The following is a 26168-nucleotide window of genomic DNA, read 5'->3' as shown; positions in this document are numbered from 1 at the left end:
GTGCCTGGAGACCTATCCTCCCTAACGTTATTGTTTTGACTGGGACTGGGGGTCTGGTGTGTTCTCTTGTGGGGTGACATCGTCCCTTCGTTGCTTTGGGCTGTATCCTGCCTGGTTTGGGGTCTCCTACCCTCCATTCAGAGCCCTGGTCATTGGCTGATTTGTCCCCCTTTGTGCTGCCGGGGGAGTTGGTGCCCTTTCCTTTGGCACTGCTTTTTGCTCTCCCTCAGTGCCTGCGCCCTCTCTTGGTTTCATCAGGGGGTGTACCCAATGCTGTAGGGACAACATGGCTGTGGACCGCCCCCCCCGCAGTGGGGATCCAGCAGCGCACTGGCAGCAGAGACAGCGCGTACATGGGCATCAAGTTTGATAAACTTCTAGCCGCCATTGATGATCTGGGGAACTGTTGGAGGGCAAGATTGACTCCCTTTCTGTTGAGTTGAGACTTATCCATGAGGAATAGCAGAAGGTTTTGGAAAGGGTTGCTGCTCTGGAGACCACTGTGCAGACCCCAATGCCGGTGGTTCAGTTAGCAGATCTTGCATCTCAACTCTTCAGGGTCAGACTCGGGCCTGGCTACCCACTTGAATGACCAAGAGGGTCTGTCTAGGAGGGCTAATGTTCACATTGTGGGGCTACCTGAGTGCGCTGAGGTGGATTTCCTGTTGACTTCTCTTAAGACCTGGCTCCAGGTGGTTGTGGTCCCTGAGGGTCTCTCCAACTTCTTGCCTTGGAATGTGCGGACAGGGGGCCGGTGCAGGAGCCTCGTCCTGGGGCTCCACTGCATTAATTGGTGGCCCGCCTTCTACATGTCAGAGACCGGGATAATCTTTTGCAGCAGGCTCGGGTCCACAGCCCATTTGTGATGGATAATGCCAAGGTGACTTTGCACGCTGACTTTACTCTCCAGTTTCATATGCAGAGGGCATTCTTCATGGTGGTAAAGAAGAAGCTACGTGACTTGGGACAGCTGAACTACTTGCTCTTCTCTGCGGGTCCAGTCTGATGATATAGTGCATTTTTTTCCTGACCCGTCTGCGGCCTGGGACTGGACTGAACTCTATGACAAGGGCACGGTACATCCTGAGGTGTCTGGGGCTGACCAATCTTTGAGGCCCAGGTGCCAATGTTCTCAGTGGCGTGGGACAATATGCTTTCCCAAAACACATGTGGAACTGGAACAGTCGAGGGCGGTTGAGATTGCTGCCACTCTGGGATCTAGCGCTGACTCCGTGCGACTCCCCATCTCCAGTGAGCCATTCCTCTGTGTTAGAGTCTGAGGACTCCACAACTCCTGGTCTCAAGGATATTGTTCCGGGGGTCTCTCCTGGGTCTGTGGATGAGTTGGATTGAAGGGCTCTGATGGGCTTGTCATGGGTGTTATGCTTTGCTCATATACAATGTTTATATGGCAGGTTAGTTTGTTGGCTGTTTATTAATGCTCCTGCTTTCACTTATGGTCCCCTATTGGAGGGTGGTGGCAGGTGATTTTAACTAAGTCAAGGATTTAAGCCTAGATCGGTCTCATCCCCTCCTCTGTGGTGCACCCTAGGGCAGGCTGGCAGCAGCTACCCGTTTGTAGTCTGGACAGTGGAATTTAACAGATTGCTGGGAAGATCATGACCCCGAGGCTCGTATGTACTCCTATCACTCTGGACTGCATGATCTTGAGGTGCAATTTGACAGGCTTTATATCTGTAGAGCTCTTTTTGGAAGAGTGGTGGGGCTGGAATATTTGGCGAGAACATATTCTGATCATGCTCCTGTGCTGGCACATTCCATTGGTCCTCATATAGGCCTAGCGTGCTCCTGATGGTAGGGGGTACCTGCCGGAGCTTGTGGAGTCCCTTCACTGCTTTGATTATAAGGTGTTTACAGCTAGGGCAAAATAATTCAGGCAGGATGCAGGCATGGTTTTTGCAAGATGTCGGGGTGGTCACTCTATACTTTAGTTATGGGGCCCTTTGGGCGTGATGTATTAACACAAGAGGAGATCAATGCGGTGTCACTTCAGCACTATCTTGAGTTGTATTCCTCGTGGGTGGTGAGTGATGATGGGGAATTGCTGTACTATATTGTGAATGCTTCTCCAGTGTCCCCTGAGTCGGCAGTGGCAGATTAACTGGGTGTGGATGTTACCAAACAGGAGGTATGAAAAGTGATTGCGGAGATGGGGAGGGGTAAGGCACCTGATCTTGGTGGTTTTTCTATAGAATATTACTCTGCCTGTGCATTGGACCTTGTTTCTAAACTTGTGGTGCTTTTTAATGATTGCCGGCAGCGTGGTCAGTTTCTGCATTTGTTGTGGGATGCAGCTGTTTTGTCACTCCCTAAGAAAGATAAGGACCCTCTTCTTGATTCTTACTGTCCCCTATCTATGCTTAATGTAGATTATAAAATCTTAAGCGAAATCTTAGCGACTCAGTTACTTCCTCATATGTGCTCTTCGGTCCATCCAGATCAAACAGGTTTAATTCCTACACGTATCACTGTGCCCAATATCCGTCAATTGTTCCTGGCATTAGACCACCAGGAGCATCTCCCACCGAAGCCCTGGTTATCTCGGTTGACATTCGGAAGATGTTTGACTCGCTTCGCTGGAAATTTCTTTATGCTACTATGCTTAGCATGGTCTTGTGTCAGCCCTTCGTCAAGTGGATGAGGCTTTTTTTACACTGGTCCTCTGGCCTGGATCCGTACTGGTTCTTTGATATCGGAGGCTTTTGCAGTGGAGCTGGGTACTCAGTGTGACTGCCCCCTATCTTCTTTGTTATTTGTGTTGCCCATGGAGCCCTTTACCTGCATGGTTCGCCAAGGGCTGCACTGTCTGGGCCTCAGTGGCGGTGCGTCCATTGGGGGCGTTGGGGCGTTGCCCCACTAGCTATGGACGACCGCACTGCCCAAGATGCATTAAAGAAATGATTTTGTCAAATCAAATGGCACCCACTGCGCGCTACCGGCCACGGGACAACGCCGTCAGAATCGGGCATGCCATAACATAAGGAAGTGGGCCGACGGCCTTGGGGGGCGGGGCTGCGGCAGAGAGTGACAGGCAGCCAGAGCAGAGCAGAATAGCACTGACAGAAGCAGCAGGGTGACTGCGCATACGAAATCCAGGAGTACTTCATATTTCGACTGGTCAGCGCATGCGTACAACTGGCAGACCTCTCCCCCCCCCCCCTACGGCATTCAGAGACACAGCCAGGGACCCGGGGCCCCAGTCTCATTATGGGCAGAATAGTACCTGCTCGGTAGCCAATCCTGGCGCAGTGGTGGTGTTAACGCTGCGCCGGGATTGGCTGCTGCAGCAGGATGGTGCCGCGCGTGGGTGTTGGCTGCTCTGCTGAGGGCCGCACTGTATGGCCAATCACATATGGCTATATCCAGCCATGTCGATGTGATTGGCCATTTCCCTACGCTGTCGGGACGTTACAGTGCGTGGCGTACCAGACAACAACAAGTAAGTGAAAGTAGAACTTAGCGTGAGTCACGACACGAAGGAGAGTGGTGGACCGCATGGCTGGCTGCCTCGCCGCCTGGTGCTTTCCTTTGTCTGCACTGCACTGTCTGCTGTGTCGTGGTCGTCGGAAGACATCGAGGGCGGCGCTAACTACTAATGCGTGAGAAGTGAAAGGTAGGACATTTGTTCTGTTGTTATGTACTGTAGTAGAAGACGAGGTCCTCTTTGCTTGCCTAGTCGCAGTGCGAGCTGGATGTTCTCGAGGGCTGGACACTTTTTTTTTTATTAATAAAAAAGGTGAAAGAAGAATAGAGGGGGTGGGAGGGAAGGAGAGAATGTCCAGGAGAAGACGGATAGTAGGAGAGAGAGACGAAAAGGGAATGAGGAAAGGGACCGGGGTGAAAAAAAGCGGGAGGAATGGTGCTAGGCCCGCTGTTCACCTGCCACCATCGCGTTGAGTGAAGCGCTTTCGAAGGAAAACAAAGTGTTCTCTTGAACACCGAGTTCAAGGAGAGGCTCCCACACCCTCCTCGCATGGCTGGATGCAGGCAGCACTTCTGGGGACTCTGTCCCTTGTTCCTTCAGCGTGTCCCTCTCTAAATCCGGCTCGGGGCGCTTCCTTTACACTTTCCGCTTTCAGCGCCGCTTCACAACAGCGCTATTTTTGAAGTTAGCTAATTTAGCTCTTCTCTTCACAAAAATAATCTTTATTTTAGCGCAGCAGCAACTGGGTTCAGATACTGCCACATCATAAAAGCTGATAAAATGGGCCACATGCAGCCCCGTGCAGAGTGGGAGGAGGTGACAGTCTGAGACGGATGGACAGACAGCGAGACAGACAAACCTTGCAATGTACAGAAGCAATGATGAAATACAACTGCGCAGCACAGGGGCACGCGTCCAGACTGGTGGTAACTGCAGCCAACTGGCCTCTCTAGCGCTTCTCTCCAGGTGTGATCACAGACAGGGAGGAGGCGCTGCCTGGACAGACAATAGCCAAAGGGACGCGTGTGGGGGACACAGATTGAGGGCCTCATGATCAAGTTTTTGACACACTGCAGCGCCACCAGCGTACAGTGCTCCTTTACTTTGTGTAGGTAGATTTGTGCTTCACAGTGTGCATCAGTACACCTCTAATGTGTTAAACCGTTCGTTTACAGGATCGATTGGTTCTTTTAGGGTGTACAAAAACTCTTGGCAGCCCAGAAATACCTTTCCGATTGACTAAAATGTTTTCATTTATGAAAAGAGTGAAACGGGCGTTCCTTATTTGTGATGCACATTGATTGTGCACATTGCACAATCAATCACAGGTATCAGTTGTTTGTAACCTCAATTAATTCTGGTCGATAACTGTTGCTCAGATATCCATACTCATGCCAGTTGTGGTGGTATGATCTGATTCTCAAAGGCGAGTGGCTCTAATCTTCTTAAGTTGTGTGTTTAGTTGTTTGCAGTTTAAATAAAATAATTCTGTGAGGTTCTCAGCTTTGTTTCTGGAAGTCTGTTATGAAGCTCTGTGGTTATACTGAAGGAGCAGCTTCTATATTACATCCCTTTATTAATGTAATAACTGCACTTTCACAATTACTTTATTAGCCTTCTTGCTTCTCAAATTTGCTTGAAAATGCACCATTTGCCCACTCATTTTTCGAAATTTTCCCCGAACCCCCCTTTAGCTGTTCGGGCTTGCTTGCTACACTCCCTCGCCACGGTGCATCTCCCACGGAAGGGTTACGCCCCACCACTTTAAAATCTCACCAGCCACCACTGCTGGGCCTGAACATTGCCTCCAACTGTTCTCATCTCTCTCTTAAGCGGATGACATGTTATTGTATCCTAGGGAAAGGGACGTTGAACTTCTAGGTAATGGCAGCATTATCAGACTCCGAGGCTAACTTGGGACTTGAGGTCAACTGGAACATATCATGTGTTTGAGGGGTGATACTCCTGAGCGTGATCCTATCCCCACAGTCCCAAAGTTGATTTGGGAGCGTGATATGGTTTGGTACCTGTTGGTGGTTGTTTACTGCTCCCCAGACTAGTTAAATGAGGGGAACTTTGGGCGTGTGTTGTGGTCTACATTGCCCCTATCGGTCAGTGGCTGCGTGGCCCTTTCCAAAATGATCATATTACCACATCTTCTTTCTTTGTTTGAGGCACTCCCATTGGAGTTGCGTTCCCAAAAATCCAGGAGATGGATGGCCTGCTCCTATTGCTGTATTGGGGCACCTCTGTTGCCGTACAGCACTCTGGAAGTTGTGGTTGCCCATGGCTAAGGGGAGCCTAGCTGCTATTGATTTCAAATTGTATATCTTTGAAGTGCAGGTATAATGGTTGGTGCGTTTGGTGGCCTTTTTATGGGCTGGTGTAGGAGCTGCTGAGTGTGGCTCTCCTTCAAAGATTACCTACTGCATATTCTACTAAAGCCCACACCAGCTTCCAGATTACGGTCCTCGAATATCCTAATTAGGACAGTGCAATATGTTAGGGCTCATGCTTTATGGAGGACTCGTACGCCGACCCCCATACTCCTGTGAGATTACTCTTTTGGTAATCTGGTATTAGGCTCACCTGGAGAGTGGAGGGGGGGGAGTGTCAAGTTTCCATGAGTGGTGGCTGGCTGCAGGGATTGATGTCGTGGGTGATTTTTTTGTGGGAGGAGAATTTTGACGTTTCTCAGATCCCCGGTAGTCGTATGATATTCCAGTAGGTTATTTCATCCTTTATGGAGCCCTGACAGGCAAGATACAGGAGTGGTGGGGGGAAACAGCAAATACATCGCATGCCATTACAACACAGTTGTTACAACAACTGCGTTGTAACAACGCGAACCATTACATTGCAAGTCGTTTCAACGACTTGCTGTAGGCCTGCTGTTGCACAAACTGGAGTAGGAATAGTAAATAATACTATTCCTAAGTACAGTGCGCCCCCTACAGCAAGTCGTTGTAACAACTTGCCATGTACTGGTTCGCATTGTTACAATGCGGTCGTTGTAACGACTGTGTTGTAAAGGCATGCAATGTATTTGCATGCGATGTGAAGATACATATTTGTGGTGGGGCGCCTGTTGGGAAACCTCTGGCATGACTTCCTGCATCATCTCTTTCTTATTACGGGTGGCACGAAAGCGGTTACATTATTTTATAGGGCTTTGTTGGAAGGGGAGTGAGCGGCTCTCAAAGCTTTCCCGTTACGCTGGGAGGTGGACCTAGGGGCCTCTCTCTGATTCCTCTTGGAGGCAGATACTGGAATCTAGTAATAAAGTATCCAGAAATGCACGCTTCAAACTTATTCAGATCTTTTAATTACATCGGGCTTATTTGACTCTCCGGCGTATACATCTATGTTTCCGGCCACAACCTTGGAGTGTCCCCAGTGTGCGGTTGAGGACGCAGATTTTTTCAAACATGGTCTGGTCTTGCCTGATCTTGTTACCTTATTGGACAACAGTCCTCCAAGTGGTTTGGGAAAGGTCACGGAAAGAGAATTTCCTCTGAGTCCTACATTATGCTTGTGCGGTTCCATGGACTCTCGGCGGCTGGGAAGGCTACTGATCGTTTTTTGGGATTTGGCCTTGCTTCTTGCCCGCAGGCAGCTGGCCCTGGGTTTGAAGTTAGTCCGGGGTCCTGATGTCTACCGCTGGTGGTTAGGGTTGATGAAGTTGGCAGACTGCGAAAGGGAGGGGATTCATAGGGAGGTGGCTCAGGGGTTTGGAAAGTACAGATATTACCTGCATAGGATACCATTTTGTTAGCTTGTCCTGTATGGCAGTGGTTCCCAAAGTGTGCGCCGCGGCGCCCCTGTGCGCCGTGATGAGAAGCCAGGGGCGCCGCGGCGCTGGATGTGGGTAGTGAAAACTGCCGCCTGAGAAATGTTCCATACCTTCCCTGTGAAGTGTGGCGTATGGTGCACCCCGAGCGTCTTGATTAGGCTATAGTTCAAGATGAAAGAAATGCAAAACGGCCTGACAAAGCAAAGCAGATGACCTGTTTGGGTTAGCTATGTTCCTCCAAATCTGCGCGCCTGGGCGGCAGCCACAGTGTAATTATCACCGCACAGGGGGCCTTAAGGAGTTCACAAAATAAAGGAATCTCCTGCTGACAGGAGAAGTGCTCTCGATGGCCTGCTAATGAATAGGTGTTGTATTTTTCCTCCTGAAGGTGCGACTCCCCTGCCCCACCATCGCCATTCTCTGAAGAGAATCAAGTGACAAACTGTTTTTGAGATGGCAATAGCAGACAAGATGTAAACACTTTGCAAGCATTTTTTTGCGGGTACTACAATTTTTATAATAAAAGCAAAAGATGTTGCTACTACAAAATCCCCAGCCGATCCAAGAAAATAGAGTAATGTTCAACCTTTGATTAGGGAGGTAGAGAAATGCCGAGCTGGGAAAAAAATGAGGCCGGTTGAAAATTACTGCCATAAAATAATCTGCATCTCAGACATGCTGTACTCCACCTCTAGGATGCACATTTCCCTAATAAACCAACTTTGTTGAAAATGTTTCGATATTACATTCTTCCGTGTGCACATTTGAAAGCTGCTTTCCCTTTCCCTGTGCAGAAATGATTTCCTGACTTTTCTCATATGTACCAGTGCATGGAAATCATGAAATTCCCTTGTTGCAAAGGTGCTGAGAAGTGCCAGAAATCTCCCTACTAAAGCAAAAACATTGCAGGTAACCGGTATCAGACAGGACCTGCCCATTAAAAAAGCTTCAATTAGAACATCTGTTTGCTCTTACCTCAAAACAGATAAACATAGTGGGATGCCAGTTGATTGCCGGGACGTTGCCTTCAGTCCATCATTAGAGCAGTTGCCTATGTATATATGGGATGATATAGACCAGTGGTTACCAAAGTGTGTGCTGCACCCCGGTGACCCCCCCCCCCCCCCCCCCCCCCCCGCCCACCGGTAAAAAAAATGGTGGGGAGCCACGGCCAACTGCCAATTAGGTCAAGGGAGCCACGGGTCAAAAAAGTTTGGGAACCACTGGTGTATGGAAGGAGGGGGCCGGGTGCTTGTGGATGGTTCCTCTGCTAATGGATCCATGCTGGCCCCAGACGCTGGAACTCTAAGTCCGGCCCGACTGATACTCCTTAGTGACTTGCAAGTCTCTCCGCTTCATTGATTTCTACCTGTTCCCTCCTGTTGTATGTGGGAGATCTTTGGATATGTGTATGGGGGTATGTCACAAGGCAGAGGTCTTGCTTGCCTGTTTCTCTAGTTTGTGTATTCTCAACATATGGGCTATCTTACCCTTTTTATGGTGGTCCCTTTCTTCTGCTGGGTATGTTGATACTGTTATTGCTACCCACTCTATCTTCACTATGTTATCTGACTGCTGCTGTCTTGTCTCGAAGTTAAGCCTGCTGACATGTATGTTCTTCTACGCACTGGTTTGTTGCAATGTGTTGCAAAAACTCAATAAAAATATTGTCCAAAAAAAAGTGATGCATCCTCATATGAAAGTATAAGGCAATGCCTACACAGGTGGCAATGTTCAATGATGAATGACAAGCATGGAGATGAGAGTGTAAAGTGATGCATGCCTGGATAAGATTCTGAGGCAATACATGCCCAGTCAGCAGTGTTAAAGGATGAATCATAGGCATTGAGATGAGAGTGTAAAGTGATGCATGCCTGGATAAGATTCTGAGGCAATACATGCCCAGTCAGCAGTGTTAAAGGATGAATCATAGGCATTGAGATGAGAGTGTAAAGTGATGCATGCCTGGGGGGCGTGGCCAAGGACCGAACATGGCGGACGTGAGCTAGCGAGGCTCCGTCCGTGACCACCATCACTAGCTAATTATCCTTCATTCCCCCACCTCCCCGACTGCCACGATACAACCCCCCGGTCCCGGGAGGCGGTGCGGACCCCCGACGCCGATTGGCGACTGAGGACGACTGCAGGCGACTGAGTACAGGCCGTGGTGTGGAGGAGGCCTGGCCCTCGTGGTGCGGCGGCGGACTGGCGTGAGGAGGCGGCCGGAGCCGACCGGGTCCGCTGCGGATGCGACAAGGGCCGCTGACGGGCGGTGAGCCGGTGCACACCAGCGGTCGGCCTGCGGGAGTGGTACGGATCGGTGACCTGCCGCACCCTCTGTACGCCTGGAACAAGTGAGGACACTGCCTGGGGGCCCGCCGAAGAGCCCTGCCCGCCCGGAGAGGAGGCGACGCTGACCGCGTGTGAACCAGGTCTGAGCGCGCCTGCCCCCGCCGAGCTCTGCGGTCTCCCTGAGGACGCTGCCGAGGCTGTCCTACCCCGAGTGCTGCTGTCCGGAGGGGCAGCGCGAGACACTGACAGAGGTGGGCTGGACAGTGCCCCCCCCCCCCCCCCCGGTGTGTGGACTCTGCCTGACGAGTGCACGGAGCAACAGTGGAATACCAGGCACCCCACAACGCCGCTGCAAGCTGCAGATAGCACTCGGTCTCTGAGTGGCCCCCCCACCCCCCCTTACACCGGCACAATAACGGCGCGACCTACCAGCCCATGAAAGAGTGGACCGCCATTCCTGGGTTCTACACAGTACCTGCTGCACCCTGGGGGGGGGCTGGTGAGACCCCCTGCACACGTTACGACGCGGTGGGACAGCGACGGGTGACCTCTCCCTGGCAACTATACGTGGGGGACACCGGCGGAGTACCACTAGACTGCGACTCGCTCTTCCCTGGCCCAGACCAGTAGCATAGGGGACGCTCTGCAGCCACTACCCTGCAACACGCATTATGGGCAGGAACAGGACCAAGGCGCAGGACCACGGTGCTGGAACCGACCTTCAGTCCACGGGCTCGGAGGACCCACTGGCATCCTCGAACGTGGAAATGATCCCCCCAACGGGCAAGACTTCCCAGGATGTGAAACTGGACCTTATACTAGCTGAAATCAAGGCGTCTAGGGAGGCGCTAGAATCCCGAATGGACAACATGGCGACGAGCCTCTCACTGCTCAAGGCGGACCATACGAAGCTGGCGGAGAAAGTCGAAGAGCACAAAATAGCACTAGACGACCTCATCCCACAACAAACATCCCATTCTACGAAGCTCGAACGAATGGACAAGCAGATTAAACTGATCTGGGACAAGCTGGATGATGCGGAGGGGCGGGCCCGCCGCAATAACGTGCGCATACTGGGTATTCCGGAGAAAAGCGAGGGGAAGGACCCTACCCAATTTGTGGAGGACTGGCTAAAGCAGATAGTGGACCCCCAAGACCTCACGCCACTATACAGTGTGGAGAGAGCGCACCGGATGCCGGCGAGACCGCCTAAATCAGGAGCGTCACCGCGCCCCCTAATTGCCCGCCTATTACACTACAAAGACCGAGACTCGGTCCTGAGGGCCGCGAGGGAGAAGGCCCCATTGCGCTTCGAGGACAAGACTATTTCGGTGTACCCGGATTTCACCCCAGCGGTGCAGAGGGCCCGCTCGACGTTCCTGGGAGTTAAGCGCATGTTGCGGGACAGAAATGTGAAGTACGCTCTGCTGTTCCCGGCACGACTCAAAGTGCTTTACAATAATAGGTCCTACTTTTTCGAGTCAACAGAGGAGGCGGCGGAGTGGATTGAGGTAACACTAACGCCCCCGAACACGCAGGACCCCTTGGAGGAGGATCGCGGAGAGGGATCATCGCGCCGGGGAGGTCGCAACCGGAAGGGAGCCAACAAGGATCACGCGCACCGACACGCGGCCTCTGGGGGACCGTCTTTGGCCGGGACCGAAGGGATAGGGCAACTGACAACGACCGCCCTGGCTGAGCACGATGCCCGGGACCCTGCCGCGTCAGCCAGCCGATCCGCCACTCACACGGAGGTGTCGGAATCTGCTGATAGCCTGCAACTGTTCCCCAAGATCACGGCACAAGAAGCACATGACCTGTGACTGTGGCTGGGCAGAACGTCGGATGGTAACGTATGAACTAACTGCAAGGCGGTCGGGGGGGAGGGACTTTTTTGCTCTTGGTGTGATGGAGTGCTACCAACAGACTCTGGACTGGTGTAAGAGGCCCCAGACCCCCACCATATAGACATGTTTCACTGTAAGGCATGCCCACGTTGGGCTATATTGTTTGGATCCCGAAAGGTTTTGTTCGGGGACCTGGGAGTTACGGGGTTGTTTTTTGTACGGGCACGAGACTTCTGGCTGTTTACTTATACCTGCTCCGTGGTGCGGAATCTACCGACTACACCTGCTGCCGCTAGGGATGGGGACCCTTAATGACTATAAATTGTGCACTTGGAATGTTCGTGGCATGGGGTCGGTCCACAAAAGACATAGAATCTTAGCCCAACTGAACCGCAGGAAGGTTAATATTGCCTGCCTTCAGGAAACCCATTTAACGACCTCGGAAAGTGGGAAATTGCTCAAAAAGTGGAAGGGTCAATTGTTCGCCACCTCTTACTCGGCCTTCTCGAGAGGGGCCGCTGTGTGGCTGAGGAATTCAGTCCCCTTCAGACTGGTGGAACTGAGGGCGGATACGAATGGCAGATATGTATTTGTTAGAGGGTTGTTGGATGGTTCCCCTGTTGTGCTGGGAAGTGTGTACGCACCGAACTTGAACCAATCAGCGTTCCTGGTGACGATTGGCGGAGTGCTGGCTGATTGGGCTGATTTCCCCTGGATGCTGGGAGGGGATTTTAATGCTGTGCTGGATGTATCAATGGATAGATCGCACCCACCATTACAGGCCACGGAAAGTAGGAAACAGGCTGAGGCGCTGGCGCAGTGGGCAGAGGGTTGGCAATTAACGGATGCATGGCGAGGCAAACACATATTAGACAGGGAATATACATTCTATTCGCCACCACACAAGTTGCACACCAGAATAGATCATGTGTTCTGCACCACGCCACTCTTAGGGTCGGTTTTAACGGCGGAGCACATGGGGAAAACTTTCTCAGACCACAACCCGGTGGAAGTCGCTTTCCAGTGGGGTACGATCCCAACTCCCAGACCAACCTGGCGCCTTAACCCAGACCTATTAGAGGACACGACTTTCCGCGCATCACTGGAGATGGCCATTGTGACTTACTTTGACATAAACGGTGGGTCAGCGAGCACCCGCCAGGTGGAGTGGGATGCTTTTAAGGTCACGATACGGGGTGAAGCGATGAGCACACGGGTGGGCATGAGGCACATTGTGATGGACAAACTCCGGGATGTGGAGGGACGTCTAGCACTACTGGAGAGTGAAGCTGCCGGCACGAATGTGCCTTTCACGCCCCTACAGGAAGCACACATCCAACATGCTGAGCTGTTAGAGGAACTGCGTATCCTTGACTACCGTGAGTACACGAGTAGACAACACGCACAGGCAGATAAGGCAGGACCTTTATTAGCCCGACTGGTAAAAGACGACCCGATACACTTGCCCATTATGGAGGTACTTGGCCAGGGGGGGACCACGGCAACTACGCAGCTGAGTGTGAACGCGGCGTTTCGAGACTACAATGGGACGTTATATGGCCCGCACGACCCTATGGCAGATGGGGCCCTCGGGGACTTCATGAGGGGGTTGGAAATACCGAAGCTAGAAGAGAGACAGAGGAAAGAGTTGGCGAGGCCTATCACGATAGCAGAAATTCGACAGGCCATTCGCGCCCTCCCTCGGAACAAGGCCCCGGGCACGGATGGCCTTCCAGTGGAATTCTATGGAGCCTTCATGGACCTGCTGGCACCACGTCTACTAGAGGTATACAGGGAGGCGCTTAAGGCTCGGGGTCTTCCACAGTCCACACTACAAGCCCTAATAGTATCACTGCTGAAGCCAGACAGGGACAGCCTGTGCATAGCAAACTACAGGCCGTTATCGTTATTGAACACGGATTACAAAATACTAAGTAAGCTACTAGCGACCAGACTGGCTCAATACATTCCATCACTTATACACCCAGACCAGTGTGGCTTTGTCCCGGGCAGGAGCACCGCTATGAACCTGCGGCGCCTCAGCCAAATCATGCTAGGTACACCGGGAGAGGCGGGGACGGAGGGCTGCGTATCACTAGACTTGAAGCAGGCCTTCGACTCCATCAAGTGGGACTACATGTTTGCGGTACTCGAATATTTTGGGCTGCCGATAGAGTACATTAGTTGGGTGAAACTACTTTACAAATATCCGACTGCACGGGTCCGAACTAACAGGTGCATATCAGCACAATTGGCAGTGGCTAAGGGTACCAGGCAGGGATGCCCATTATCTCCGCTATTGTTTATACTAGCGCTTGAGCCCCTGCTGTGCAAACTCCGAGAGTCCGCGCCACACAGAGGTATACGGAGGGGTGAGAAGACGCATGTGGTATCAGCGTACGCGGACGACATTATACTCTACTTTGGAGACCTGGGAGGGGACTTAGACCCTGTGCCTGCAATATTTAACACCTTCAGCACTATGTCGGGCCTTACGATTAGTGAACCCAAGTCATATGGGTTTTTCTTCTCTGCAGCCAGGGTGGAAACTCATCTTCCTTTTGCACCTTACTCATTCCAGGTGGCGGAGCACACCTTCCGTTACCTAGGGATACAAGTGTATAGAGATCCAAGGGACCTGCTAGAGGGCAACGTGGGAAGGGCAATCACGAAGCTGAGGGCACAGGTGCGATTCTGGATCACGCTTCCGTTAGCGGTGGCGGGCAGGGTGACTATCACCAAGATGGTGGTCCTGCCACGACTGTTGTACTACTTTACCGGGCTGCCGCTGAAAATCCCCGCCGCGGTGTTCAAAGCACTGGACACTCTGGTGACTGAATTGGTCTGGGGCACTGGGAGGCGACGTATCAGTCTAAAGAAGTTGCAGCTTCCCACGTCTGCGGGTGGTATGGGGGTCCCGGACCTCCGGGCATATAACTTTGCATGTCAACTGCAATGGCTCGCCTACTGGCTGGCAGGACGCAATCTGCACGAAATTGATATGCCTGACTCAGAATGGAACAGAGGGATGGTTCACGCCCTATTGCTCCCGAAGGTGGGGATCCCGAGGTCCACGCCCCCCCTTCTCCGCATAGCGATTGAACACTGGAGGCGGGCTGTAAAATACGCGTCTCCCACGTCAACTTACGCCCCTACGATACCACTACTGGGGTTGCCAGCCGGGCTACGAACACTATCAAACCACATGCTTACGGATTGGCACGACATGGGAGTGACACAGGTGGGGGACTTCTTTAATGATGGAAAGATGATGACATTTGAGGACTTTCGCATTACACACCATTCACCTGGGAGGTCGTTCTTGCTACACGCACATGTGAAATGTTACATAGCACAGGCATGGGCCCCTGACGGGACAGAGCCACCCACGAACCCACTAATCACGATGCAATATGTAATGGGGGCTGGCAGCCACCTGATCAGGTGGATAACGCATGGCATAAGAGAGGGCAGGGCCATCTCGCTGCAACCATTGCGAGATAAGTGGGAACACGACATTGGGAGAACGCTCGGAGATAAGGAGTGGGACAGGATCTTGAAATACCCCAAAAAGGTATCGAGGAACCAGAAGTTTAAATTCATACAGCTCATGCTCCTACACCGCGCATATCTGACGCCTCACCGACTGCACACTATGTTCCCAGACACTCCTGATACATGCCCAAGGTGTGGGGGGGAGGATGCCCGACTGGCTCACATGCTGTGGGCTTGCCCTAAGCTGGGGTACTACTGGACCACGGTACAGTCTGACCTGGCCAGACTAGTCCCTTCCCAACCATACAACACATTGGAATATGCCCTCCTGGGACTGGGCCCTGTGGAGCGGAGGAAGAGCGTAGGCACACGATTCACAGACTTGGCCATGATATTAGCGAAGCGTGCGATCACTATGAGGTGGAAGTCCCCCAAGCCACCAGACCCTGAGATGTGGAGGGCGGAGCTAGTGAGGTGGGGAAAGGCTGAAAGTACAACGCTGCAGCGCGAAGAACGCAGAGGGCTTAGGAAACACCCCATTTCCCTAGACTGGAATGCTTTGCTGGGGTCCTTTGAGTCGGGGAACGATTCAGAATCAGAACACACTGTGGACTTGGGCTCCAACTCATAGACTGACACATATGCGGCGCTCACCAATAGGTGAGACCCTTCGCACGAACCTACAGGTGCACAGACACGAACGGCACTAACATGACAGTGTTTAACCCCACATACCCCTAACACGCATACAGCAGGGATTCTACAACACACGCTGTATATACCTGTAAGAATGTCCGTCACCGCGGGCTGCTATAAATGTGAACAGGAAGTGCCTGAAGGGGGGAGGGCGAGGGTGGGGGGAGTTTAGTTTGGGTGTTGTAGTACCATAATGGAAAATGGAAAAATGTGTATATCCTGTCAGTGCGAACATATGATGCAAATATGTGACTCATGTACCGAAATGCTCTGCACTGCTTACTATAACTGCATTTATCCTGCCAATAAAGAAATTTTCAAAAAAAAAAAAAGTGATGCATGCCTGGATAAGATTCTGAGGCAATACATGCCCAGTCAGCAGTGTTAAAGGATGAATCATAAGCATTGAGATGAGAGTGTAAAATGATGCATGCATATGGGACAGTGAAGAGGTTAATGTAATGGCAGGAGCATGAAGCCATGCTTTCAAAGGTGAGCATGTGTGGCGATGCATGAGCAGATGATAGTGTTAAGTGAAGAAAGGCAGCATGGAAAAGAGAATGCAAAATGACATTGTGAGCGATGCAAGCATAGACGAGATTGTGAAGGGATCCGCACACTGGCGCTAAAGGTATGAAGATGAGGATTAGGCACATACAGGTGAGAGAATGAAGTGTTGCTTGCACAGATGGCATTGTTATGAGATGAATGCCCTGGAAATTAGAGTGTAAAATTGGGCATACAAGTGAAAGACTGAAGGGATGCATGTAGAGGTGAGAGTGTTAGGTGATGAAGAGCAAACCAAAGGAGAAGTTGTAAAAGGATGTAAGCGAGTTCAGAGTGTGAGGTGATGTATGCATAGGGGAGAAAGTGTGGGGATGTATGTGAAGGTAAAAATGTGAAGGCATGCATGTATCGTGAAGAGATGCATGCTCAGGTGAGAGTGTGAACATGAATATGCATAGGTGGCACTATTCTTCTGCAAAAGCGCCAGGGTATTTGAAGGACTTGGCTATCCCCTATCTACCCCAAAGAGCACTTCGCTCTGTGGGTATGGGTCTCCTTACAGTTCCTCGTGTAAGAAAGGCCAGGATGGGAGGCCGCTCCTTTCGGGTGCTGGCAGCCACCCAGTGGAACAGCCTTCCAGCTGTGATCAGACTAGCCAAAACTGAAACTATGTTCCGGAAACTTTTAAAAACACATCTGTTTGCCCTTTAGGGATGGATGCCTCTGCCCTCTTGACTCTCGCTCCACAGCGCGGGGATACGCCGTGATGGCGTCACCAGGCGCTTTAGAAACCCCTTTATTATTATTATTAAGTGATGAATGATAAACCTTGAGGTGAGAGGGTTAAATGATGCATGCAAATGCAAGATTGAAAGTTAGGTGATGCATGCACCAGTGAGTGTGGGATCTGATGAATGCGTAGGTGTGATTGACAGGCAATGCATATACCGGTGAGTGTTGCAACTCATGATTGCACAGGTGTGAGTGTGAGGCGATGCATCCACAGGCGATAGTGCTGCTTGACAAATGCACACTCTGTAAGTGGGAGTGTGAAGTGACGCTCTGCTCCTGCCATTTCAGGATGGACCTGTCACCTGTGAGCGCTACCTGTACTGGGCCCATGCTTTCATGGTTATCTACAGCATCGACAACAAGAGAAGCTTCGAGGGCTGCCAGCTATACCTCGACGTCCTTTCCCGCCACATGAAGGAGAGTCGCCACGACTACCCCGTCCTGCTTCTAGGGAATAAATTGGATATCGAACGATACAGGTAAATCCTCCTCTCCCACCCATCACTCTCTTCACCACCGACAGCCAGAACACCTCGAAAACACTATCACCTAACTCACTCACTCCTCCTCAGTCCCCTACATCTTCTTTGTCGATTACATATCCCTCCACCTCAACCTCTTACCACTCCACTCCTATTCATGTAGCTTTTCTTTCTGTCACTGCCCAATGCTCTATCTCTTGTCTCTTCTTCTTTAACTCCTTCCCTCTCAGTGCCTCCTTACATCCTACAGTTGCATATGTCCCCCCTATTACTCCAGTAACGCTACACAGCGGCGGCCAGCCCAGATCTGGGGTGGTGGGGTGGGGACAAGGGGGTAAGGAGGTATAATTGTGAAAAAAGAAAAAATCACTTACCTCCCCGCCACTCTGGGCCACATCGCCTCTCCTCCGCCCGACAGAAAGCAGCCAGGCTCTCCTGAGCTAATCACAACGCTGCAGTGCAGCACTGTGATTGGTCTAATTACCGTGGTTCGGTGCTCAGACGGGGACTGGCGGCCTGGGCATGATCTCCATGCAGGCTGTAATGCAGCCTGCATGGAGAACATGTTAAAGTACTCATGACTGTTTAGCCAGCCCGAGAGGGCCGGTCAAAGCATCATGCGCACTTTAGTGTGCCCACCACTCTTCCCCTGCTCTGTCAGCAGAGCAGCCCCGCCCTCGTGCTGCAGCAGCATGGAAGAATAAATTGATAATAATGTGGGGGCTGTGGATCTAAACACTCGGTGGGCGCTACTTGGCCAAACGCAGGACCACGCTGCTACATGTAAATCAATGGACACACACACATGCATTGCTGGTCCGGACAGGAAGTGCTGTGCCACTCCTGCCCCTTTATTTATAGCGTTCTGGCCACGCCTGGCCAGAAGGTGATACAAGTGGTGGAGACCCTCGGAGCACTAGAGCGCTACATCCCTTCCCAACTTGGAATTTTGAAAAGTTCTGAATGAAACGTTCAGCATGCAAAGTCTGCCAGTCTTTGGCTTGGCCTGGGGTTGGGCCTGAGGTTGTATTGCCATCTGCCTCTTGGGGGTGTCGATTCCTGATGGTACGCCGGTGAGAACGGGACTGTCTCGTCCGGTGCAGCTGTAGGCAAAGGTGTACTTGTTTCTTCCGTTCTTCCTCCTTCTTCCTCTGCTGCATGTTCTTCATGGACGTTGGGTTGTTCTCGAGTCAGTGGGATTTGCTTGAACCACGATATGTTTCGGGTTACTTCTTCTCCATTCCGGCTGACTGTTATTGCTGAGCCTTTTGTTTCTTTGATTGTCCAGGGCTCTGCTTCGAACGGTGTTCGGAATTTTCCTCCTGGTCTTCTGGTCCGGATCAATACAGTCTCTCCGGGATGTAGGATTCTCATCTGAGCTCGTCGTTGGTGACTTGCCTTCTCGTTTGTCCTTTTCCTTCGCTCTTGGGTGTTTGCTGGTGAGTATGGCGGTGGAGTCCAGTTGTCTGCCATAGGGAGTAGGTCTCTTCTCGGTCCGGCTAGCATCAGCGCCCATGGTGAGCGTTGCGTAGTGCTGTGCGGGGTGCTTCTGTACTCTCTTAGAAATAGCTGTAGAGCTTCTTCCGGGTCACTCCCTTCCGAGGTGGCTATTCGTAGAATTTTGTTTATTGTCCTCATAAATCTTTCCACTTCGCCATTGGCTTGAGGCCACTGAGGCGTGATCCTGTGGTGTTTTATGCCCAGATTTTGTAGAAATTCTTTGAAGTCGCTGCCCTGGAACGGGGGCCCATTATCTGTTTTGATGACGAGCGGGACTCCGAACATGGCGAACGACTTGCTGAGAATGGGGCGAATGTTTGTGAAGCTGGTAGATGCTGCTAGGTCCACAATGGGATACTTTGTGTAGCTGTCGATTAATACCACGGTGACTCTCCCATCCGGGAAGCTGCCAAAGTCCAGACTGAGCCACGACCACGGGGATGGAGCAGGGTCTTCTGTAATCACTGGGGCTGGAACGTCGGGACTGCTGGTTATCTGGCAACCTCGACATTGCCGTACTACTGCGTCGACGCTATCTTCCAGGTTCGGGAACCATACTTTCTCGCGCATCCGGGCCTTCATCCTTCGGGTGCCTTGGTGTCCCTCGTGGGCCAATATTGTCGCTCTTTCTTGCAATGTCTTTGGGATTACCACTCTGGAACCTCTAAGTTTAAGTCTATTGTCTGCGCTGCTTAGGTCGTTGTGTACTCTCCAAAATTGGGTCAGGTGTGTTCTGTCCGCCTCGTTCCAGCCACTGACATTCTTTAGGAAGTTTTCCCACGAGCCTGATTGTAGGGCTCCCTTCACGCGTTGAATTACTGCATCATTGTCATACTGAGAGATAATGGTATCTGCTGTGAGGGCTCGGGCATGATCCGGTTGACAGCATGTTCACGAATGCTTCAGTCTGAACCTCTTATTCAGTGGTGTGATGTCCTTCTAGAGAGGGGTGACGTGAGAGGAAATCCTCCGGGTTTCTTGCCCCTGGGTGGTAAACTAAGTCCATTTGGTACCGTTGAACTTGGATTGCCCATCGCTCTATCCTCGGCGGGGGATGAGGGGCTGTGCCTCTGATTAGAGGTATTAAAGGCTGGTGGTCCGTCACCATTCTGAAAGGATGTCCAGATATGTAGAGGTGAAAGTGATTACAGGCCCATTTAACTGCTAGGGCTTCTCTTTCAATTTGCGAATATCTCGACTCCGTCGCAGTCAGAGCTTTGCTTGCAAATGCTAGAGGGGCCCATTCCCCTGGTTCTGTTTCTTGTGAGATTAGGGCTCCTAGGCCGACTGGACTGGCATCTACTAATATATCTGTGGGTTTGGTAGTGTTGAAATACGCCATAGTGGTGCTGTCTAGTAGGGCAGTCTTGATGTGGTGGAATGCTTTATCTTCGGCGTCTGTCCATTTCCATGGGTTTTCCTTCTTAGTTAAGTTCCTCAGTGGTTCCACAGTCGTGGCTAGATTGGGGATAACCCTTGCACAGTATTGTGCCATCCCTAAGAAGCTCCTCACTTCCGACGCGGTGGTGGGTGCAGGGGCGTTCTTGATGGCGTGTGATTTGCATGGGTCCACCTTGACTCCTTCTGAGTCAAACACGCAGCCAAAGAATTCAATAGATTTCTTGAAAAATTGGCACTTCTCCTTATGTAGCATTACGCCATACTGCGCCAGTCTCTGCAGTGTGGCTTTCAACCTGTGATGGTGTTCTTTAATCATCTTGGCGTGAATTAAAATGTCGTCGTTGACATTTAGTACTCCATGAAGTCCAGATAATATCTCTTTGATGGTGTTCTGAAAGATTTCGGCAGCGGACGAGATTCCAAAGTTTAGTCTTTTGTACCTTCTCAGTCCCAGGTGCGTCGAAAAGGTCGTTATATACCAGCTCTCCTCCGCTAGCCTCAGCTGATGGTATCCTGCGTTGAGGTCTAGCTTGGAGAACCATTGGGCTCTGTTCAAATCCGTCAAGATGTCGTCTACTGTGGGTGTGAGGTGCCGCTCTCGTCGTATAGCTTTGTTGGGGACTCTCATATCTATGCATATCCTGATTTTTCCAGGTTGACATGGTTTCTCTGCTATCACCATGGGGGACACCCATGGCATTGGTCCAGACACCTTCTCAATCACCCCTTGTGCCTCTAACTGGTTCAGTTCTTGCTCTACGGCTGTGCGCAGGTGAAACGGGATTCTCCGGTGTCTGAGAGCTACTGGTTGTATGGCGGGGTCTATGTGTAGCTTGATAGGTGGGCGTCTGATGGTTCCAAGGCCTTCGAATAAAGAGGGGAACATTTGTAAGATGTCTTCCGTCTGGAGCGCCTTTACTGCGTTCGCAAAAGCAATGAGGCGGTGATCCTCTGCAGTGTTGCTTCCTACTAGTAGGTCTGCCTCCTTGTCTATCACATGGAATGCCGTCATTACCTCTTGGTCCTCCGCCTTGACCTGTACCAACATCTTCCCTCGTAATGGAAGTGGCTCTTGGCTGCCATAGGTGAGTATTCGGGCCTTGGAAGGGATTAATTTTGGCCTAGGTTTCAGTGACTTATAGTGTTGGATGCCCATTACATTCACTGTGGCACCTGTGTCGATGACTCCGGTCACTGGTGACCCATCGATTTGTATCTGGCACTTCGGCTGAGGTCTTCGTCTTTTCTTCAGTTCACTGATGAACGACACGTAGTAACACTCATCGTCGTCTTCGGTAGACGACTCGTCGTACCGTGGTTGCGGCTGTCGCTGTGTTTTGGCCGACCGTGATGACGCGGCGTCATCTAGCGATAGTTGTTTTATGGCTCCGGTGGCTGTCTTCTTTCCTGAAAAGCTTCGTCCGCGAAAACCTCCTCTGCATACACTCGCAAAGTGGTTGGGCACTCCGCATTTGGAACATGTCTTTCCACGTGCTGGACAGCCATCTTGATTATGCTCCTCCCTGCCACAGTATCCGCATGGCGCTCGGCGCTGCGTTCTGGTCGGCCATCTTCCTCTGCCTCCTCGGCCAAAGTTGCGAGCTGCGTCTACCCTTTCTGTCTTTATTGTTGTTCCTGCCTCTGAGTGTGGATTTAGGGCCACCTCCATCGCAGTCGCGCGGGCATCTGATAGCTCATGTGATCTGGCAAGGATTAATATTTCTTCGAGGGATATACGTGGTTGCCTTAGAATTAGAGTTCTTAGATCACCCCTGAATGAGTTGCGCAGTTACCTCCTTCTTTTCATCATCTTCAGTGCATGTGCTTATGAGGTCTCTCAGGCGTGCGTGGAACGCGTCCACTGTTTCTCCTTCTCTTTGTTTGGATTGCCGGAATTTGAATCGCTCATAGTGGGGGTTCAATTGGGGATCAAAGTGGGCGTTCAGCGTGGTAACTGCCGCGTCATAGTCGGTGTCCGCTCCGGTATTCGGCAGGTGTTTAAAAAGTTTATAAAGTTCTGTGCCTTTGAAGTGTAGTAGTAATGACCTCTTCACCTTATTATCTTTTTCTCTGGTGGTGGTGAAGTAGTTGTTGACTTGCCCTAGCCACACTGCCCAACGTGGCGCTGCTGTGCCTGGGTCGATTAACTCACTGATCGGTGGCAGGGCTTGTATCTGTGAATGAGCTGATGGAACTGGAGGTTGAGCTACGGGGATTACCGCTTGGGCTGGGGGCCCTGCTTGTTGTGCTCCTCCTGTTGCTCCTCCTTGGCGGAGAGACATATTTGGGCTTGGTACTGGTGTGTTTTTTTTTCCCTCTCTTGCCTTTGCTTATGCTTGTTTATCGTCGTGTCTTGGCTGTGCTGTGCTCGTTACCCGGTCCCCCGGTTGTGATGTATCAACTGCCAGCTCTAGGGCCCCTTTTCCGTATTTTATAAGTTTCCTCGCTGTTTCTTGGCTGCTTTGCCTTTGGTTGTGCTTGTTTTGTATGCCTTTTTTTTCCCTCTTCTGCCTGTTCGGATCGTGCTCTGCGCACCCGGCTGTGTCTATCGCGATGCTTTTCCTGGCTTCCCTGGGGCCTTGCGCTGTGCCGCGCACGTGTGCTTCCTTCACCGCGTGTGCTTACGCGGATCTTGTTTCCTTCAGGCGTTGGCCTCGCTTCGTCGGCGCATGCGCGCACCGCTGGGCCTGCTGGTAGCGTCTTTCCGGCTCGGCGTCTCGTCTCTCACTGCTCGAGCCGCTCTAGGGTTCCTGTCGCTGGTGCACCACGCAGCTCCTTGCATACGCTGCTTACCGGTAGGTGGTTACTTCTTCTGCGTTGCGGGCCAGTCCCGGTTTTTCTTCTTCACTTGGCTTCGGCGCTGCTGTCGGTGTTCTTGTGCGATGCTGCTACTGATGCTACATCTTTGAGTGTATATCCAAAGAACAATGGTTCCTGTGGCATACCAATTTGTGGAATATGTAATACTAGACAGCTTAAATAAGCAATATTTAACTTGTAACAGAGAAGTGTCTCGAATCGCTCGATCGCACTTTCCCGGTCAGCTGTTTGATAATCAAACAGCTGACCGGGAAAGTGCGATCGAGCGATTCCGCGTCCGAAGAGCAGGTACCTTCCTGTTTCCCTACTGTAACCTGAGTGCCACTCGACTCCATTACTACGAGTACCACGACAATCATAGTGTGCCCGGCCGGGTACACTGTAAGTCCAATTTAATTATTTTCATCACGCATGGGTTGCGTTGAGTTGAGACACTACGAGATGTCCCACACTGCTTAGTCCTGACGAGACCCCCATCAAGTGGGTCGAAACGCCGTCGACGCTATAGGGAAGGAACCCTTTTAGCACAGTGATTTATGATTTCATATAGTCACTGTTAGCAATTACTGTATCATATTGCTTGGTCATTTCCCTGTGTTAATACCCATAACGCAAAATTGTACAGATCACTTATTATTTGTGTTTGTTCTGTTTTTGTTCACGAAATCACTTGGGACGCACTGCACTTTCCTGTACATATAACTTTTTGTATATGTGTTGCTGTTGTAAATATGGATACTTTCATGAGTTGAAATATAAGAAGTTTTTCTTATAAATTTTGTATACGTGTGCTTCTTTCCTTGCCAGACCCTTCTCTGTTACAAGTTAAATATTGCTTATTTAAGCTGTCTAGTATTACATATTCTACAAATTGGTATGCCACAGGATCCATTGTTCTTTGGATATACACTTTGCCCTGGTTCCGCTGTGAGTAGGGTTCCCTTGTTTCCTCTTTTCGCATCTTTGAGTGAGCGCGCAGGTGTCTTGTGCAGCACTCATCTGCTGTGTGCTTCCCTTCCTGACCCTTAAAGTCGGCATATCGCTGCAAGTTAGAACCCGACCCTAAGAGCAAAAGCCCAACTCTGCGTAGCCGCAGTTGCTCTCCTCCTGCCTCCCACAGACCCCTAGACTCCAGGGCGCTCGAGAGCAGTGGTTCTTAACCTTTTGACTTCTGTGGACCCCCAGTGAATCATTACTGGAATACGCAGACCCCCAATGAGTCATTTGGAGAGACAGCCTGGTGCTGGAAGTCTATCACCTTGGAGATGTGCCTTATGAGCACGGCACGAGCAGGGCTACCTGTTGAATTGACGAGGCATTGGGAAATGGCAAATGGAACCCCCTGCGAGCAGTGCTCACCCTTAACTCTCCACTAAAACCAAAATGCTTGTATTTTGGAGTAGTACCCATTGGACTCAAAGGGCTTCATCCCCCCTCCCTCCGTCGTGTGTGGCAGCCCGGGATGAGACAGCTTCCTGGCAGGGCCGGACTTGCCATAGCGGGCACCGGGCAATCCACCGGTGCGCCGCACGGGCGGGGGCCGGTTTTGGGCCCCTGGTGGACACACACACAGTCGCACCCGAGCACTTCACAGGTCTTTGAAAGACCATTTGCATGTTAATTAGGCCTTGGTGTTGTTTCACCTCTTCTAAGAGCCCCTGCAGCTCCACTCTGCATGTTGCGAAAACATTCAGCCCCCCCCCGAAATTTTTTCTTATACCCCCACCCCCCCCCGAAATTTGGCTCTATTTGCGCCTCTGCCTTCCAGTTATACCTTTATTGCCAGCGTAAACTTGCACCACAGCTGCTGCTCACGCTAATTAGCCGGCGGGGAGTTGCACAAAAGACTTGGGATGTGGCAAGCTCCCCAAAGACATTGGACCTCTTTCAAATGAAAAGGGTGAAATGCTCTGACATTGTCGACGCTCACATGTACGGCCTCCTACCCCCTTGTGTAAGATCCAAACAGCTCCCTATAATATGGCTGGTGTTCCTCCCTCCTCAAGTTATTGGTGCTCATTGAAATGCCTGTAAATAATTGGGTTGTGCCCTAAAAGCAGGAAGCAGGCCTGCGATTATTGTAGCTCACTTTCTAAGGGCCAGCCTTGTGTTTGTGACCCTCTCACCCACGAGTCACTGCTGGAGCACCTGTGCCCTCATACTGTGCAGCTCTTCAGATGTATGAGGTACTTACAGCTTCCCACCAAGTGTGCACAGGATCAAATGTACAGCAATTGAGTGGCCAGGGACTTTGAATCTCAAGTAAAGCTCCTTTTTGAGAGCTGGGCCAGTGAAGACATGACGTGGCATTTGAAGATGGCAACATGATGTGGTAGCCATTGATCCTTTCTGTTTGGGATGGCGCTGGACAGATGTCCTCTCTTAACCCATGCCAGCCTGGCCGAAGTGCCCGATGTTCTGTATAGAGCGCCAGCAGGAGACACGGGCCCTATGACCAGTATGGCAACCCTCTGGAGACTGTAAATCTGACGAGCCTGACCAACAAAGCTGCAGTGGAGACTGAGCCCTGAACCAGTGTAACCCAAGCGTCAAGCACAGGTGAGGCATGTGGCTGGTGTCCCAGCTGCCTGGGCACATCCTCTCTTCACTGATGCCCACTGCATCTCCCCACTTGGCAAGCTCTACCGAAGCCCCTCCTGCAGAAGCCTGTCAGAAGCCAAGTGACGTGTAGTATTGTAGGAGAAGAAATGAATCCAATAATAGAAGGTTTCCAGTAGATTTATTCATAGGTAAAGAAGAACGTCTGGTAAGATCCTCAGCCAACAGTTTGCTTAAAGGGAAAGAGATACTTAACTAAATAATAATTAATAAACTAACATACTACATGACGGCACATGAAATCATGCCCGCATGCTGCCATGCTGTCCGGGGTCACTCCTACCAACCATGATTATTGCAGGAGGAGCTGAAGTTCAGTGCCAGTGCTCCTGAGGATCAGGGCCAAGCTCAGGGATGACTTGAATGCCATTGTGAAGAATCATCAAGGGCCTCTGTAGCCCCTGACCCCAAAGACGTGGCCTCAACAAATACAGGGACACACAGGCCGGAAAAACATTGAACAGCTGCGCCCCAGATAT

At 51.2% G+C, this 26168-nt stretch overlaps 1 protein-coding gene across 1 annotated transcript in view; it reads left to right on the top strand.

Moving 5' to 3' along the window:
• RASL12 (RAS like family 12) overlaps nucleotides 1-26168 on the top strand; it is a 238478-nt gene that overhangs the window by 199775 nt on the left and 12535 nt on the right. The window contains exon 5 of the mRNA XM_086958040.1: nucleotides 17156-17346. Coding sequence (XP_086814166.1) covers nucleotides 17156-17346 — 191 coding nt within the window. The remainder of the gene's footprint in view (nucleotides 1-17155; nucleotides 17347-26168) is intronic.

This window comes from Lissotriton vulgaris, chromosome 2_1 (genome assembly GCF_964263255.1).
Source record: "Lissotriton vulgaris chromosome 2_1, aLisVul1.2, whole genome shotgun sequence".
Classification (NCBI taxonomy): domain Eukaryota; kingdom Metazoa; phylum Chordata; class Amphibia; order Caudata; family Salamandridae; genus Lissotriton; species Lissotriton vulgaris.
This window is presented reverse-complemented; position numbering and strand designations above follow the sequence as displayed.